This window comes from Sparus aurata, chromosome 16 (assembly GCF_900880675.1).
Source record: "Sparus aurata chromosome 16, fSpaAur1.1, whole genome shotgun sequence".
In the NCBI taxonomy this organism is placed as follows: domain Eukaryota; kingdom Metazoa; phylum Chordata; class Actinopteri; order Spariformes; family Sparidae; genus Sparus; species Sparus aurata.
This window is the reverse complement of record NC_044202.1, coordinates 9,118,631-9,135,269: the sequence shown is the minus strand read 5'-3', so window position 1 is coordinate 9,135,269 and position 16,639 is coordinate 9,118,631. Positions and strand designations below refer to the sequence as shown.

At 43.9% G+C, this 16,639-nt stretch overlaps 1 protein-coding gene across 1 annotated transcript; it reads right to left on the bottom strand.

Moving 5' to 3' along the window:
• Positions 1-909: 909 nt before the first annotated feature.
• Positions 910-15,649, bottom strand: tmem229b (transmembrane protein 229B). The gene is made up of 2 exons (XM_030392033.1): positions 15,393-15,649; positions 910-5,418 (listed from the first exon to the last, which is right to left on the bottom strand). The coding sequence occupies exon 2, from the start codon at positions 5,366-5,368 to the stop codon at positions 4,772-4,774; it is 597 nt and encodes a 198-aa protein (XP_030247893.1). The 5' UTR covers positions 5,369-5,418; positions 15,393-15,649; the 3' UTR covers positions 910-4,771.
• Between the last annotated feature and the right edge of the window lie 990 nt (positions 15,650-16,639).

Below are 16,639 nucleotides of genomic sequence, written 5' to 3'. Positions count from 1 at the left end.
CAGCCAATAAAAGCCCACGAGGTACGATTCGTGCAAATATTATATGGCGGAGGTGTTAATATTTAAAACTAAAGTCAATATTGATCATTTTAATTTAATTTTATCTGTTGATTTAACTAAATATAATGAAAAAAAATAGGGCTCATTTGGATTTGACTTTAAACATTATTTTAACAACTACCTATATTTGCTGGGGTAAATTATTAACGTAATGCCCCAAAGTATAGGCTAAATTCTGCCTATCGGACCGTTGTTTCGATCAAATCTGATGACCGTTTGACAAAACTGTTCAAGTTCACCTCTCATTCATCCTTTTAGGAGACATGATGTTTGTAGAAGTGACAATCAATCCACCAGCTGTTGAGATATTTCAGTCTGGATTAAAGTGACGGCTTGAGCGACCCCACAGCCACGGTGCTATTAAATATGGATATCAACAATCACGAATTTGGGCAATACTTGTGCGAGATGCTGAAATATTTTTGTCACAAAAATATTGCGAAATAGACACGACAACAAAACAAATCGAGAAATGTTTTAGCTTCCTATGCATAATGTCAAAAGTCATGCCTGAGTAAAAATTAAGAGATTGTGATATCAGACTTTCTGAATTTTTCTAATTTATTGTTTTTTTTTTATCTGATTGCCAATAAAATAAATCAATTCAAATTATTCACTAGTTTGGCTCAGATGCAGCATGTAATCTGCGAAGTAATCCGTTACTTAAGTAGCGGTGTTAAAAGTACAATATTTGTTCCCAAAATGTTGTTGAGTGTAGGAATAAACTAGCAGAAAATGGAAATAATCATGAAAGTTCCTCATAATAACTGTACTTGAGTACTTAGTTACATTCCATGACTATGCATCGGCAGACCAAAATGAAACTGGTTTCCGGCAAACACACACATGTTTATGATCAAATAAATACATTTAATTTAAACTATAAAGTTTGATAAATCATACATGGAACATAATCAAAGGTGAGAGATATACAGTACAGTCGTATCACTAAAAACATGTATGTTTAAATAAAAAAAAGAAGAAGAAGAAGAAGCAACCGTTACAGTACATGGGGCTAGTAATCACTTGGATTAAAATCAGTCTGGAGGAGAAATTGAAAACTTTTTGGGCATGCAGCCTCGAGGTAAAAATACCAGAGAATCAGTTCAGTGTTAACATACTTTACATGCACATACACATACAGAGAAGGCGCCTCTGTAGAAACACACTATACACACTCACCTAATACTCCATCTCGCACATATTGCAGAGAACAAATACACTTGCATTTTTTTGTGATTTGTCTCATCGAAAGCAGTAGAATTGGATAAAATATTAGCTGCATATCAGTTTTCATAATGTAGTTTAGTAGATTTTTTTGATTTTGTTTTTTAACAGCCTTGAGCTGGGTAATCATTGCTGGGTCAGAAGCCTCTATTGCTTTTAAGCCTGTTAAGTTCATGTAAGAAATTAAACATATGCGTACCAAAAATTACATTCAAATAAAAATTTTAAAAAATGATATCCTTCCACTTTTTGATCCTAAGGATTCTTGATCTTCGTATGTTTGTGGACATTTTTTCTTCTCATTTCTTGTCCAAGCTTTAGTTGCAGTTTTTGATTCATCCACTAGGTGGCAGCAGTTCACCTGTCATGTGGAACAGCTGCCATCCCTCCACTTTGGACTTGCAGGGACAGTGGGGGGAAAGCACTGCACGCCATTGCAGCCACAATGATGAAGGTCACACCTTTTACGAAGTCCAGTAGAGTTGTGGAAACGTCGATTTGGATCTGTTTGTTTGGGGGTTTTTTGCATTTTTTTAATATCATCAGTTAAATATAGGGGGGGGAACTCATCTCAACAATCGTCAGCACGAGCATCCTGATCGAGTCCACGACATAAATGTTCCTCCTGAGGAAAACATACGTTTCATTCACGCTCCCAGTCCCCCTTGTACCTTGGAATCGTACAGAGTGGGGAAGTTTTCTCGACCCAGTAGCACCAGATCCAATCGACTCACATTACCATCAGCTCCTGAATGCATGAAGGTGAGAGTACAGCGATTGATCTTTCTACTTCCAGAGCAGAGGAAGTCACGTGATGCACATGAGCAGTTTTTGCCTGCCGGACGATAGCTTGTAAGACGTGAGTGCTGTGAAGTTAAGACCGTTGCGAATCCATTTATTCTAAGACTACCCTGCTTTTGAACTGAGTTTTGATTTTAGGTCCAGTTTATTTTATACTTAAAGGCGTAATTTGTAAGAATTGGCCAGAATTCAAGGGGAACTCCTAAATTATAGAGGGCAGTATAAGTGTTTACTGCTGCTCAGTGTACTCTTTGCTCTGGCTGTATTGATTAGCTGTTGTTATGTTAAGAAGCTCAGGTAGCCGTGGGGCAAAGTGGTCTCATTAGCTGATTGGAATCTGGCCATACTGCAACTCCGGATGATGGGGGGGTCAACTGGCCTCCCAGTAAACATGGCTGGACACCAGACTGGGACTTAAACAGCTTCTGATGCCGGTTTGACAACAGGGGATACAGTACGGAGGTGATTTACAGGAATATTTTCACATCTTACTCTGTGAATTGAGGATTTATTTTGACCAAACCAGAGGTGGCCGAAGACACTTGAGACACTTCACTAGAAACTCGTCGGCAGTAAAACCATTGTTTTTTGCAATGTTTTCTCAGCTTTTCAGCCCAGAGTACAGAGTCGCACCACTGGTTCTACTATTCAGAAATTATGGTTTTGCCCAAAACATGCTTTTCCAAGGCACTTTGAAGCAGCTGCGCTTGTAGCGATGAGTTTCTGTCAGTTCAGGGCCTAAAGCTGCTTGGATGACATATTTTGATTTATGGTTATGTCAAGTTTGAAGTTTGTTCTACAAGTTGTGAGGCAATTAAGCTCCTCTTAGGTCAATATGAGAGAGAAACTTGACAGGGAGGGTTGAATTTTTCAATTGTATTTCATTTACACAACAAACTATGTAGTGAATCGATTGATTCGACTATTGCCTCTCATGGTACAAAGTGGTACTACGGGACAGGACGGGCTGGGTCTACGTTTTTGACATTTGTCATTTTTTTAACGTTTTCAACTAAAACTCTGGCCATATCTTACGAATTGCTCCTTTAAACTTGCAGCCTGTCTCACGTGTCAGTCACAGTCTTGTACGATACCACAGAGGTCATTGCTCAACAACAAAACCAAATCGATCTCAACTCACAGATCATTAACAGCAAATGCCGACTCTTATTTATCACCTCAGCCGGCTGCATATTAGCTGCTCTTCACTTCACACACACTCGACAAATGAACTGTGACGTAAATAAAAGGAGGAGAAGGTCGATGAAAACGAGGTGAGAAACCTGACGACCGACGACACGCTCGTGAATGTGACCACGTACGGCGTAATAGGGAAATTCAGCTGGACTTGTTCAAGTAACAAACACTTTGTCGAAGCATTGTATCACGGGTAGATTTGATGGCTTGACAGGAATAACAGACAAACGCGCAGAATTAAGAAATGTGACCCGGGCAGATCCGACATTAAAGCGCGCAAAATGGACGTGCACTCAGCGCGTCGCGGACAGGTTTTGTGAGAAGCTGTAAAAAAAAACTTTAAAAAAGGAAATTAGCCGAAATTGTGGTGCTTTACGCCGCTGCTCATGACTCATAATCATTACCATTAACAGAACAGCACCCCTGCTATTACCGTAAATGGACTGCATTTGTTTAGAGCCTTTAAATGCCTGCACACACACACACACAGCCATCCATTCACAGAGCGATGGCGGAGGAAGCTGCCATGCAAAGGCCATGACCCGCTCACCAGGAGCAGTTTGGAGGGTTCGGTGTCTTGCTCAAGGACACGTCAACATGCTGTCAGGAGGGGGAAAAAAAATCGATCGTGATAAGTGTTCGACCGGCTTCTCTCGCCCTCCCCCCCCCCAACCCATACCCAACCCATGCCCGACCCATGAGACGTACAGTACGACTGCCGAATGAGCTCCGTAGAAACACGATTATTATACTGGAAGACGACTTTTTTTTTAATCATGCATTTTTTTGCCAGGCATTGTGGGTATTCACTAACTGCAGGAAAAAAAACATTCTTTATGATGTAGGCTGACACGTGGAGCGTTGCATCGGGGTGGACAGGATGTTCTCAAAGAGCTTCTCGTAGCTACATTACTACAGTACTTTGAATAATACTAAAGGACAATATGTACATTTTTAAAAAGAACACGTTACAGCTGCAGCTACTGTTTGTTAGGATCTCTATACAGCAAGCGCTCCTCTCTCTGATATGCCCCTGAAAGACAGAAATAATGTCCTTGAATTTGTTCCTCTGCAGGATGATAACACTAATTTTTGCAACATTTTTTTTCTTTTTTTTTTTTTAAATCCCAAGTTCTTCGCAGTCTCTGGGACACTAGATATCCTGATCTCCTTAAGGTCAACCCCCACACGGAAATGGGCGGGTGTGTTATGAGATGCGGCAAACACAGCAGCATGGAGTTATTGTGCCTCTGCACAGTGAGTGATTTCGGGAATTTTGAGGCCCCGGTTAGGTTTTTTTGTTTTCTGGCTGTTCTGATACGCTGTACACCTCTCTGCACACCAGCCCAGTCTACACAGCTGTCTGTTTGTCGCCCCCGCAGACAGTTAAGGGGGACGACTGCTTATGAAAAAAAGTGGCTGAGAACGGTAGAGGAGGTGTAGCAGGGTGATTGGGCTGGTTTCAGATTGTGTCCGTTCTGTTCGTTCATTCTCCTTTCAGGTAGCCGTTGGCGTCGTTCGCCGACCCCCTGCTCCTCTCTCTCCTCCTCCCCCCGCCCACAGTTCCTCTCGCCGTCCCTCCGCCCCCATCATCCGACCTATGGTTTGACCAACCGTCCTCGGGCCCCTCGTGGAAGCGCAGCCGCAGGGTCTTGCGGATAACCAGGCGCTCCACTATGAAGGAGGCGCAGAACCAGGGCACGGCGTACTCGGCCGTGATGAGTCCCATGAAGTTGTAGCGAAACTCGGAGTAGTCCCAGGGGCAGGCGTTGAACTGGCGCAGCAGCAACCCCGTGCCAAACTCCCACAGGTACGTCCATAAAGTGTAGATGATGCAGCGCAGCAGCACCGGGCAGCGGTCCCGCAGCTTCAGGTACATCCGCTCCACGATGAGGATGCAGGTACCGTAGATGAAGAGCGCCCACACGCTGGTCACGCCGGGGAATTTCCAGTTGCAGTTCACCACAAACTCCCAGGCGGCCGTGAACATGACCTCGCAGAAGTAGCCATGGATGGCGTAGAGGTACCAGCGCGACAGCGCCGTCAGAGGTACAGGAGCCTCCGGGGTTTCCAGGGTCACCATCTTTGCTCTTGATTCTCAATTCTTCTATCGCTGCTGATCAGATGTCAGGTCTTAGGGGAGAGGAGAGAAAGAAAGGTGTAAGAAAGTGACATAAAGGCTTTCATATATTGACTCACACTTAAATCAAACCCTGTTTTTGATGCACACTTCCTACGTCGGCCATTTCAATGTGTTTGCATTCAGGAAATACCTCTCTTTACAAGGGACACACTGATTATCGGCCTGGCTGTATATCTAGGCAGATATATCGTTTTTTTTCTCATTGATATCAGCCTCGTCATTGCTAATGGTTCAACCAGAACATCCTGGTGCTGCTGCTTCACATTAAAAGCATTCAATCGGCGAAACATTTGGTGACTTTTATTGTGAAAAGGCCACGAGAGAGGATCAGCTTTACATATCATGCTGTGTGTGGCACCAGACTGACTTACTTCTTCATTAAAACTTGAGTTTCTTTGGCTCCACTGTAAACAGATATGATGAATAAATGTGTTCTTTCAGGTCAGCAGCCTCCGTTGTCTTTATGAATGCATTTAATTAGTCCTGGCGCCAGGAGCAAACTGGAAACTTCCTATATATATAAAACCAAGAACACAACATGACTCTTATCAGCTATCATGTCTTGTCTCTCAACACAAAAATCCAGTGAGACAAGGACACGACAGGGATATCTCCTGAAATTGAGCCACTCAAAGGTCTTCAAATCTTTACGACTCAACAGTCTGGAACCTCCCCACGTCAATCAGCGTAAATAGACCTCAGTGACCCCTTTAGGTTGTACGACGCAAGCCTGTTTACGCACACATTTCATACATTATCTACCACGAGGTACATCAGCTGCTCCTCCAGTGTTTGTATTAACCGTCGCTTGGCGTTATCATCAGCGACCGCGGGTGTTGCCAAATCAATCCGAGCTGGAATCTTTTACGACTTCGACCGTGAATGGCGCCAAAGTTCAATTAAGGACGAGGCGATGAAACGCGTGAAATTAGAGACCGCAGGGCTGAGGAGCTCCTCAGCTCTATGGCCTTCCCTCAGCTGATGCTATTTACTGACTGACTGAGGGGGTTTTCTTATGTAACGTATAGCTTTATCATCTGACTGCCTACATCATGTGCTCTTTTTTTCCAGATCCCGCAGCTTGACGCACACAGGCTTTGGTATCAGGTGTCAGGAGGCCCACGCAAGGGCCGGATCCTTCCTCTACTCTATTTATCACGCCGCGTGTCTAATAAAAAACACCGAAGGCAAACGGCATCATAGCGAGGAGTTCAAAGACCGCATAGGCTGAGAGAGCCGCTGAGTGTGTATATCGTCTACTATACAATGCCTCCAGAGGAAACTGTGTCATAACAGCGGACATTATACAAAGGATCATAACCGAGCTGTAAAACACAAGCTCAGAGAGAGGTTAGGAGTACAAAAGCCTGTTTGAAGAACAAAAGCCGATTTTTTTGGCTCTTTTTGTCTTCAAAGGCTGGCAGGGACCCAGAGTGGGCCCATGGGGATTAGCACATTTCTCCCAAACAAGGAACAAGGGTTTCATGTGAGGAACTGGGCCACAGCAATGGACCAACTGACCTCCCTGAAACCTTTTTATGCCATCTTTTTCACTGCCTGCCTGGGAAACTCTCCCGCTATTCTCCTCTATTCAAGTGGTATTTTGCAGACAGAGCATGATGTTTGAGCCACGCTCGGAGGCAGCGAAGTGGCGTTATCGCATCAAAACGTCTCAGATTTGTGGCTTTTTATAGTAAAGGATGCTACATTGTTGTTTCCCCTTTGACCTTTGTGTTAAATAACTCAGTCACATGACCATCAACACAAGGAAGTTTGAAGGAATAGCTCAATATTTTAGGAACTATGCTTATTTGCTCTCTTGTAGAGTTAGGTGAGGCAATTGATACCGATTAGCTGAGATAGCATTAAGACTGGAAACGGGGGAACACCTAGCCTGGCTCTATCAGAGCTGCAGCTAATAACTATTATTTAATGTTATTAATCAATTTGTTGATTATTTTCCAAATTAATTGACTGAAACATCTGGTCTATAAAATATCTAGGGTGATGTCTATAAATGTCTTGTTTTATCTGTCCAAAACCAAAATATATATTTACTTATTATGAACAGGAGAACAGTGTTTTAAGACATTTTGGCATGAAAAGTTATTTTAATGAATAATCCCTTATCAAAGTAGTTTTCTGTCAATCGACTAATCAGGTCTAAGATCCATCGAGCAGCACCTCTGAAGATCTCAGGGATCGTTTCTAAAACCAGGAAATACGTTTGAACTAGGTAAACTAGGTGGTTGCCAACCAGAAGAGATTTAAGAAGACAGCTAGCTGACAATCTACGTTTCACTGAATGTGTATTGAATGTTTATAGCATTTCTGTATATTATTTTTCATCGTTGGTATCTGTGATGAATGGCTGTTTTTCAGGGGAGGAAGAACTAGGTCGACTTTTAGAAGTGTCATATGGCCAGAAATCGTTTATTGCTGCAAGTATTGACAAAGCGTGGGAGGTTTCTTTTCCTCCTACACACATGTTTATGTTTCAGGTGTGTGAAGATTTGTGTTTTTTGTTCAGTTTGCCACTAAACAATCTCCAGTTCCTCTTTTCTGTATATTCAGGATTATCATAATGACTGCCTAAGACGTTTGGCAGCCTCTTTGGGTCTCTACAATGCATTTAACATTGTCAACACAACCGGTCAGATTACAGGAGAAGTCTCTCAGATTGTTTACCGTGCAAAGGCAGATTTTGTTTATGCCACGCTTTCAGGAAGAGAGAGTTTTGTGGCAGAGCGAACAGGTTCCTGAGATTCTTGCAAAGGCAGATGATTCTGATGGATTCATGCTCACAAGCCATTCATTGTTTCGTAAAGTGAACACGGGCAAGATTAAACCGAGGGCGACATCCTATTTTGAACAGGACTCTGTCAATAGTCACTTTGAATGTTTACACTATGGCCTCACTGACGCCATATTGGCCAACAGGAGAGAAAAAAAACTTTTGAACTCCTTTTTAAGTATTTTTGCCTTCATGAGATAGACCACATTTCGCTGACAGGAAATTAGGGGATTGAGATCTGGGACGACATCGGACTCAACCCGGGTTTGCTGTGATTACACAGTCGGCATCTTAAAAGCCTCGGGGCCCAGAAAGCCCCCGCTTATCCTTTCCGTGTGTATTTGGGCATATTCATTGATTTGTTGCCTCAGCATGACACAGTTCACACACTGGGCACTGTTTGATTCAGCTGCTGCTGCTGCTGTTGTTGCGGCTGTCGGAGGGTATCGCCCACCGCCCCATCACCCCACCAGCTCTCCCATCGGGGCCACAGTATTGATCGGCAAGGTTCCTGCCAGCTCTCGCTGTGGCGACCCGCTTCGCCGGGGCACTCTATTGAACCCCCGCAACGGGACATCACAGCATGATGGTGATCAGAATGGCAAATGTGATAGAGCTCGCCCGCTTTGGAAAATTCTCGATGACCGCGGGGAGACACAGCGCAGGCAGGGGGCTGTCTGAGCTGAAAGTGAGGGGAGTCTAACCACAGAGCGCCTGAGGACAGCGAGGGAAGACGGCGACTGAGAGAGAGCTTTTAAATGACGAAGAAAGGGAAACTAAAGAGAGGGAGTGTGCGAGAGCAGGCTCTAAACAAAGACTTCTGGTTGAAAACAAGGCTGACAGACAGGTCTGTCAGTTAGACACTCCTCTGACAGCAGGTAAACAATGACGAGCGAGGAGAGAACGCAGCAATACGGGGGTCAGCCAAGGTTGAATAAAAAAAAAAATACAACACACAAAGATGTGCCTTTACTACGCTGACACCCCGCTGACAGCTGTGAACTCTGACATTGTGATTAAATTGAAAAACCAGACCCATCGCTGACCTCTCATCACGACATAATCCCTGTCCATGTACCGTGGCTCTCATCCCGGGGCCTATGCAGACTTTTGGAAGGTCACCTCGGGAGGCTGCAGCGTGGCGTATAGAAAACCAGCAGTATCCAATGCAGTTAAGTGCCAGTGACCAAGGTGACCCGACCGCTGCTTCATTCAGTGATGGAAACTGCAGCTGCCAGAAAACGTGCCCTCGTGGTTCACATCTGTTCTAGTAGATTTAAAGGCTACCATTTCTGTTTTGTACTTTTACTTTTCTGACATACGCCACCGAGGATACTGATGAACATGAAAACACGAGATGCTACTTCGACTAATCGCCAACAATTCTGCTGATTAATTCATTGTTTTTGTCAGTTGTGATGCAAAAACACTAAATATCTGCAGGCTCCAGCTTCTTAAATTGGGTTTTGAGAGGTAAAACTAGCAAAATAATGACGTCATCAGCAAAACCAACCCTGTCAATTAACAGAAATCTACAAAATGAGTAAGAAATGGGGGGAAAGAAATAGTGCACCCATGCAGCTCTACTAACCTCAAAGCTGATTCTGGACAAATAGCCTACAATACATCTGTAGTGAGACGGGTTCATGGCCTCCTAAGTCAGCACTAATTGATCGTGATGAAATCTGCCTCCATTGCGTGGGAGTGACGAAAGGTGCATGTCAAGTGAGGGGGGGGGGAGGGGGGTGAGGACTTCCCGAGGCAGCACAAAACAAAACAAGAAAATGATCCCGATCAATTTCACAGACAGGTCAGTTACCCCTGAAACAGCCAGCTGACTCGGACCAGAGCAGCATCACATGCCTCCTTCAGCATCTGGAGTTAGACAACAGGATTGTGATATCGACGTGTGCCTGGAATAAACATGTTTGAGGATGAAAACTGCTCCCGAGGGTCGCGAAGGTCATAAAGCATGATGTCACAAACAGGGACCGATAGCTATAATCATTTAAAGGGTAACGCCACCAATTTTACACACTTAAATCTGTTAACAGGTCATGGGGAGTGCAACTGCATGGGAGAAAAAGAAGTGTGAAGCCTTTTTGTCTCCAGAGGAGGCTGCATGTCATCTGAGAAATGGCCTCAAGCGATGTTACTCAGTGGCTAAGTTGCATTGTGGGTAATGTAGGCGTCGGGTTTTGAAAAGGAAGAAGAATGTGTGGAATAAAAGAAAGGTGATATCTCTGCTTCTACTGTATCGACTTTGATCATTTGTTCCTCATGAACCCTTAAACAGCAAACTACAGTTCAATGTGACCTTACAACAGTTTCACAGTAAATAAATGAACTGATGTACCAGAACTGAGTCCAGTTTTGAGGTTAAAGTACTTGGAATGCTAAAACGTTTAACTAAGAAATATAGATGATAACAAAGTAAAGAAAGTGTGCATAAACTACAGGTTACAAACTACCTTTTAATTCCAAAAATGTGAAATTATCAGCTATCTTGTGGGTATCACCAATGAGATTTTTAATGCATATTGGTCACATCTTAAGAAATATACATATTGTTTATCCCTAGTTCACACCCTTTAAAAAATAATAAGTAGAGAATCACTCGTTGCACCGGATTCTCAGCCATCGCACAGTTTCAAACTAGCACATCTCTCCCTAAATTCACAGCCTCCCCTAGAGACACATGAAGTATGTGAATATCACAAACAAGTACACCTTCAGATGGAGCTGGAGAGACGCCATAAGAGCCGAGACTAAAAGCCTGCACAGCCGACGGAGGCTCATATAACTTTACAGTGGGCATCCTTTCTGTATCCGCGAGGTGAAAGCCTGAACAAAACAAGCAGAGTGGTTCGGGGGGGGAGGAGGGCTCCATGTAAACAGAGTGGAGCGAGCAGCACTCAGGAGGGTTCATATCCAAATGGCACTATTGATTTGGGAGAAATAAAATCTGCGGTTCCCTGGGGTTCATAAGCCCTTTGTCCCGAACATGGTATAGAAGCATATTAATATTTTTATTTTACATAATACCCCTTTAAAAAGATTGCGTTACTAATCCTTGTTAGTGGTGCACCAAGCCAAAACACACAAAAAAAGGGTTGGAATCAGGATGCAACCTTATCAAACAGATCAGGGATAGGTAGAAAAAATGAGAAAAACGCAATACAGCTGGTTAAGAAATCAAAACCATTTCCTTCTCTGTGTATTTGAGGCTGTGTTACAATCAGATTATATGATATTTGAACTTACTGAAGAGTTTTAGCGCATCATCGACTTGTTCAGTAACTTCATTACAGGCACATCATAAATGATCTTTAAAAATGCAACATCCTGGTGCAAGTAATCCAAAAATGAGACGTTTTCACGAAAGCACCAACAGTGACTCGCACTTAGTTAGTATTGTTGGACATATTAATAAATGTATTTGTTGTGAAAACGTCAAAATATGTCTATATATACAGACAAGTAAAGTTTTCTGCTCTGTCCAAAACACTATTTTTCTCAAGTTTGAGGAATAAAAACAGACACAAACACATACAAATGAAAAGCGGTCATGTGAATGGAAGATAAGGCTGCAACCAACGATTGCTTCTTTTGTCCAACCAATGGCAAAGACAAGGAGCAAATCTTTACATTTAAGTCATATAGGTAAATCAACTAATTATTGCAGCTCTAATGGAAAAGAACTAAACTGAAGATTAAAGAAATGGGTTTGGTGTCTCATGGGAGCTCAGCATCAGCCAACATCCTCGCAAACGGTTCGATGATGAGAGCAGCTCTAAGAGTATCGACTCTGACACACTATAAAAGAAGCCCTTCCTACGTCACGTTGGGGGGGAGGGTGTTTTCCGAAAAACTATTCGACCGTCCAACACGCAGCTCTTATGAAGGACGCGTTCCGGCAGCTTTGGGTGTCACTTTCTGCTGATGTTGGGTGTCACGTGCGGAAATAAAAAACCTCTCTTGATCATTTTGACCTTCACCATTACACAGACGGATTGTGCAGTGTGGAGTCTGTTCACACGTCAGTATGGCAACCCAGACTAAATGTTGCCGACGTATGTTTCTTTTTAATGTTCTGACGACACCTTGCTCGTGTTCCGGTTAGGTTCAGGCACAAGGAGCACTTGGTTAAGGCTCAGGGAAGATCATGTTTTGTCACCCGAGCTGAAGATGTCCGACTTCTCCTCAAAAATATCGCTTTTTTTGTCGTGACAGAAGCGGCTGGAAATCGTTTCAAAGGTCTCCTTAAGAGTGGGGTCACACTTACAGATGCTGAAACGCAGTCTTGAACTGCGGTCACTGGCTTGGCAGCCTTCTCGCCTGTAACTTCACCAACATCACCTCCAGAAATGAAAGTAGGGTAAAAGAAAATGCAATGTACAGAACATATTGTACAAACGTTACCTGCCAACATTTACTCCCGGCGACTGGGCTGTGTCTTCTGAACTGAGAGCACACCGTGTTACGATCGCCACTGACTTCTAATCTATTCTCAGTTATACAAAGGCTGCTGGGGGGAGGTCCTCTGTTCTTCCTCTTTCTCTGCAACTTCCCATCTCTCTGTCTCTTAATCACCTAATAAATATCCACAAAATTACACCCAAACAAAGTGACCTTTACAGGTCAACCCTTCGCTGAGTGTCCCCTCTTCTCCCTCATCCCCCCTTTTTGTTCCCCCTCACTCTCATTACGGCCCTTGAGCCGTTTGCAGTTTAATGAAAGACCCTAAGACATGGGAGCTAAGCCCTCTGTCCTGAATAGCATGTGGGTCATGCTCCATAGATTAGAAAATCTTGGAGCAGCTACAGAGAAAGCAAGAGATTTACTGACATGGTCATCATGGTGCTGTTGGAGAGTAATGCCTCTAATGGAGGGATGCATGCGCATGTTAATCTGTTATCAGACAAAGAAGCTTTATAATCAATCATTGACAATGCATAATTGATGCTGGCTGCTCTGCGAAAAAAGGTTTACGGGACAAAGATCTTTGAGAAATAAAAACAAAGGAGGTTTTCAGCCAAACTGTCACCTGTTTCGGGACAAAGTCAAATATTTAGCATGCTGTTCAGTGTCTGTTCTGCGTCAACCCAAAGTCAGATGGGAACAATATGAGCGGGTCTGTTTTGGTCGCACCTGCACGCAAAAATCTGTCTAGTGCGCCTGATATTCAGCAGGTCGGGTTAAAAAAAGAGAAAAAAAATGCAAAAACCAACCGGAAGTGGAGACAGCTGCCTTTGAAACATGATTATTCTGAAGTTTATTTTATACACTCTTGTATCCTTCAAGGGATTTTACAATAACCTTATCACATTTGAGGCTGGTTTACGTGTTTGTCAGGCACTTAAGCATTGTTTTGTGTGCTGTGATTTAACTCTAAAGAAAAAAAAACCCACTCATCTGACCTTGAGTTCTTTTAAGAAATGTATGTATGCATAATTGGGTGCAGCTAAATTGTGTTCTCACTGGATTTCTGAGGCTGATATTAATATTTCAATAATGAATCAGATCTAGAATGGCACCCAGTAGAGCGCATACTTCCGCCAAGGCCCAACCGTCCCCTTAAGTGCTCACTCAGATACCAGCTACCTAAATATGCCTGATTTTTTTCTATTAAGATATGAATATTACTCTCTGAGAAAATAACAAAAATGTAGAAAAACAGCTTGCGCTGTTGGAAAAGTGAGAAAAAGTTCCTGAATCCATCCCTTTTACCCGATCCACACCAATTGGTAATGGTTGCCTGCCCTCCATCCAAGTTTTGTGGAAAACCAGTCAGTAGTTTTCGTGTAATTCTGCCTACAAACCAACCAACACAGGTGAAAACACTTCACTCTGCTCTGGGGGGGAAAAAAGCGAACAAACCACAGAGTTAGTGACGATTCTTTGCACTGAACAAAATCACTCAATCCGGCACGGTGACTCGTGGTCTCCACCTCTGTTCTCGCTCGTTTCGGTCAGGAAACTCTCCTCGAAGAAAAATGTCCATATATGTGCCTTTAAACTTACGGCCATTCCCAGCACACCCTATATGGTCTGATAAAATAAGCTGCAGGGTGATGAGAAGTGTCCACACAGCTGAGGTAGACTCTTTTTTTTTTTTTTTTTTGGTAGAAACCTCTGCTTCTATCATGGGGTCATCTTGGGATTCCTTGCTGTGAAGGGTGCGTGGGTTAAAAATAGGTCAAAGATGTCAATAGAGAGGTGGGGGTGGGGGGGATACAGGCTACAGAGGGCTTCAGGAGGGATTATCTCACCCCAAAATGACAGTAAAGTGCGGGCCTTTGTATGGAGTAAATCGATGAGGAGATTTCGGAAATCCAACACACAGCCTGTGTAAAAGCACCACGTTCTGCAGCAGCAAAATAAACGCGACCGGCGACGGAGAAATTAAAAAAACACTAAGTCAAGGAATGAATCGGCTCTGTGGATGAACTGCAGTTATACGCCGGACGGCCAAAGTCGACTTATTTTTGTCCCCTGGAAAGTACGGGCCAGTGCGCAGGCCCCGGCTGCTGCTGCTGATGGGACTCCGCTGCAGCATCACGCGTACCTTCCTCTCCGAGCGGTGATCCGTTGCGTGATCCACAAATACCCACCAAAGACCCCCCCTCCCCAATATGTGCAGAAATGGACTCGGTAAACACTTTTTATCCCTCGCAATGACCCGCTGAAATCCATGAGACAGCATTATGAACACGTGCTGCAGCTGGCAGTCCTCTCTCGGAGCGCACATCGCAGTCCTATGTATATTTTAACAGGTGCAACAGCCCGGCTGAGCGTGAAAAACCGCGCCGGATACAGACGAATGCATCCCGATTTCTAACCGAATGTGCAGCAGGGTCGCTAGTATTGCAGTGCGGTGAATTTACGAGACATTAAAAAAAGATTAAAAAAAAAAAAAAAAAACAGACACGCTTTTGCACAGCTGCCAACTTGCAGGCGAGGGCAGTCATTAAAAGACAGCCGAGCGCGGTTTCCATATAAATATCATCCAACCCTTTAATCACACACACACACACACACACACACACACGTTGTTATCGCGTCCTGGAGCCTGACGTGTTTGGCTACATGTCGGCTCGGACAGCAGACGGGACATGAATCATCCTCAGTGCAGTGTGTGTGTGTGTGTGCGTGTGTGTGTGTTTTTACCTTCAGGTCGAGCTCTGCGGTGTCTCCCTCAGCGCACAGGCCGGCGGATGAAGCGCATCAGGCGGAGAGCTCGTCCAGGATGTCGCGGTGTCCGTCTGCTGCTCGCCTGCTGTCCCCGGCTTCTCCTCCACGGTGCCTCTGCTCTCCGATCGGAAATTGACACATTTTACTTCACTGCAGTAGCGGCAGCGGCGGCAGCACATGCTCAGACAGACTCACGCACCTCTTGCATCTTTTTTTTTTTTTTTTTTGGTTAACCATTTCGTCGCCGGAGCGCAGTGCGCAAGACCTCCACACCGGATGGAAGGTCCCCCTCCTCCTCAGTCACTTTGCAGTACACAAGCTCACATTAAACACACACTTTAATGTTGTGGAGGGTAGCTTTACAGGAACTCCCAAATTTATATATTCATGTATAAAGATATGTAGGCTATGTTTGTAAAGGAATAGTGAGGACTTTAAACAAACTGAAACATTTTCCCAAGAAATTCTCCTTGTGCCTGATGCTTGTAAGTTAAACTAGAGAGAGGGACGAAATGGCCGACAGGAAGAGACCTCAGTGAATTGCCAGCCATGCATTCTAGACTCACTCTCAGTAGCACCCATTCTCCATAAAATTCTGTCTTTGGATCACTTTTCTAGGCCTGAGGTGTGGCGAAGCGACGAGGCCGCAGAGAGGGGTGGGTTCGAGCTCATGGGGTGGTGATTTACGATTATGCCCAATGGGAAATACCTCCCGAACGCCTGGGCGTGTGACTGCTACTGGCGGCAGGAGTAGCTGAGCGTGTTGATGTATGTTTCATTCGTGTAGGGTCAGAAATGTGGGAATGGCACTCGCTTTTCCTTCCTTAACGTTGGACCTAATGGCGGAGGTGGTGGCGCTCTGGTCGTCCTTTAATCATCCTAAATTCTACATACTGTACCTTTAAACTTTGTCTCATTCTTCCCACACTGTAGCCTAACTGTACTCTGTGTCCCCTGCCTTTGTTTGAGTGTGTTTTAAGCATGAATTATTGGTGCTTGTAAAGATTACGTACTATCATCACTAATTCAGGTGTTTCTGCTGTACGCATCATAGAAATAGAGATGGAGTCTCAGAAAACCGGTTAAAAGCGGCAAACATTGCACAAACGTCCCAACAGGGGACAGTAGATTTTCAATAGTAACTTGAATTTATAATTAAAATATATTTTCTCTCCTAAAACATACACATGCATCGTTCCCAAACACCTTTCTTTCTTTCTTTC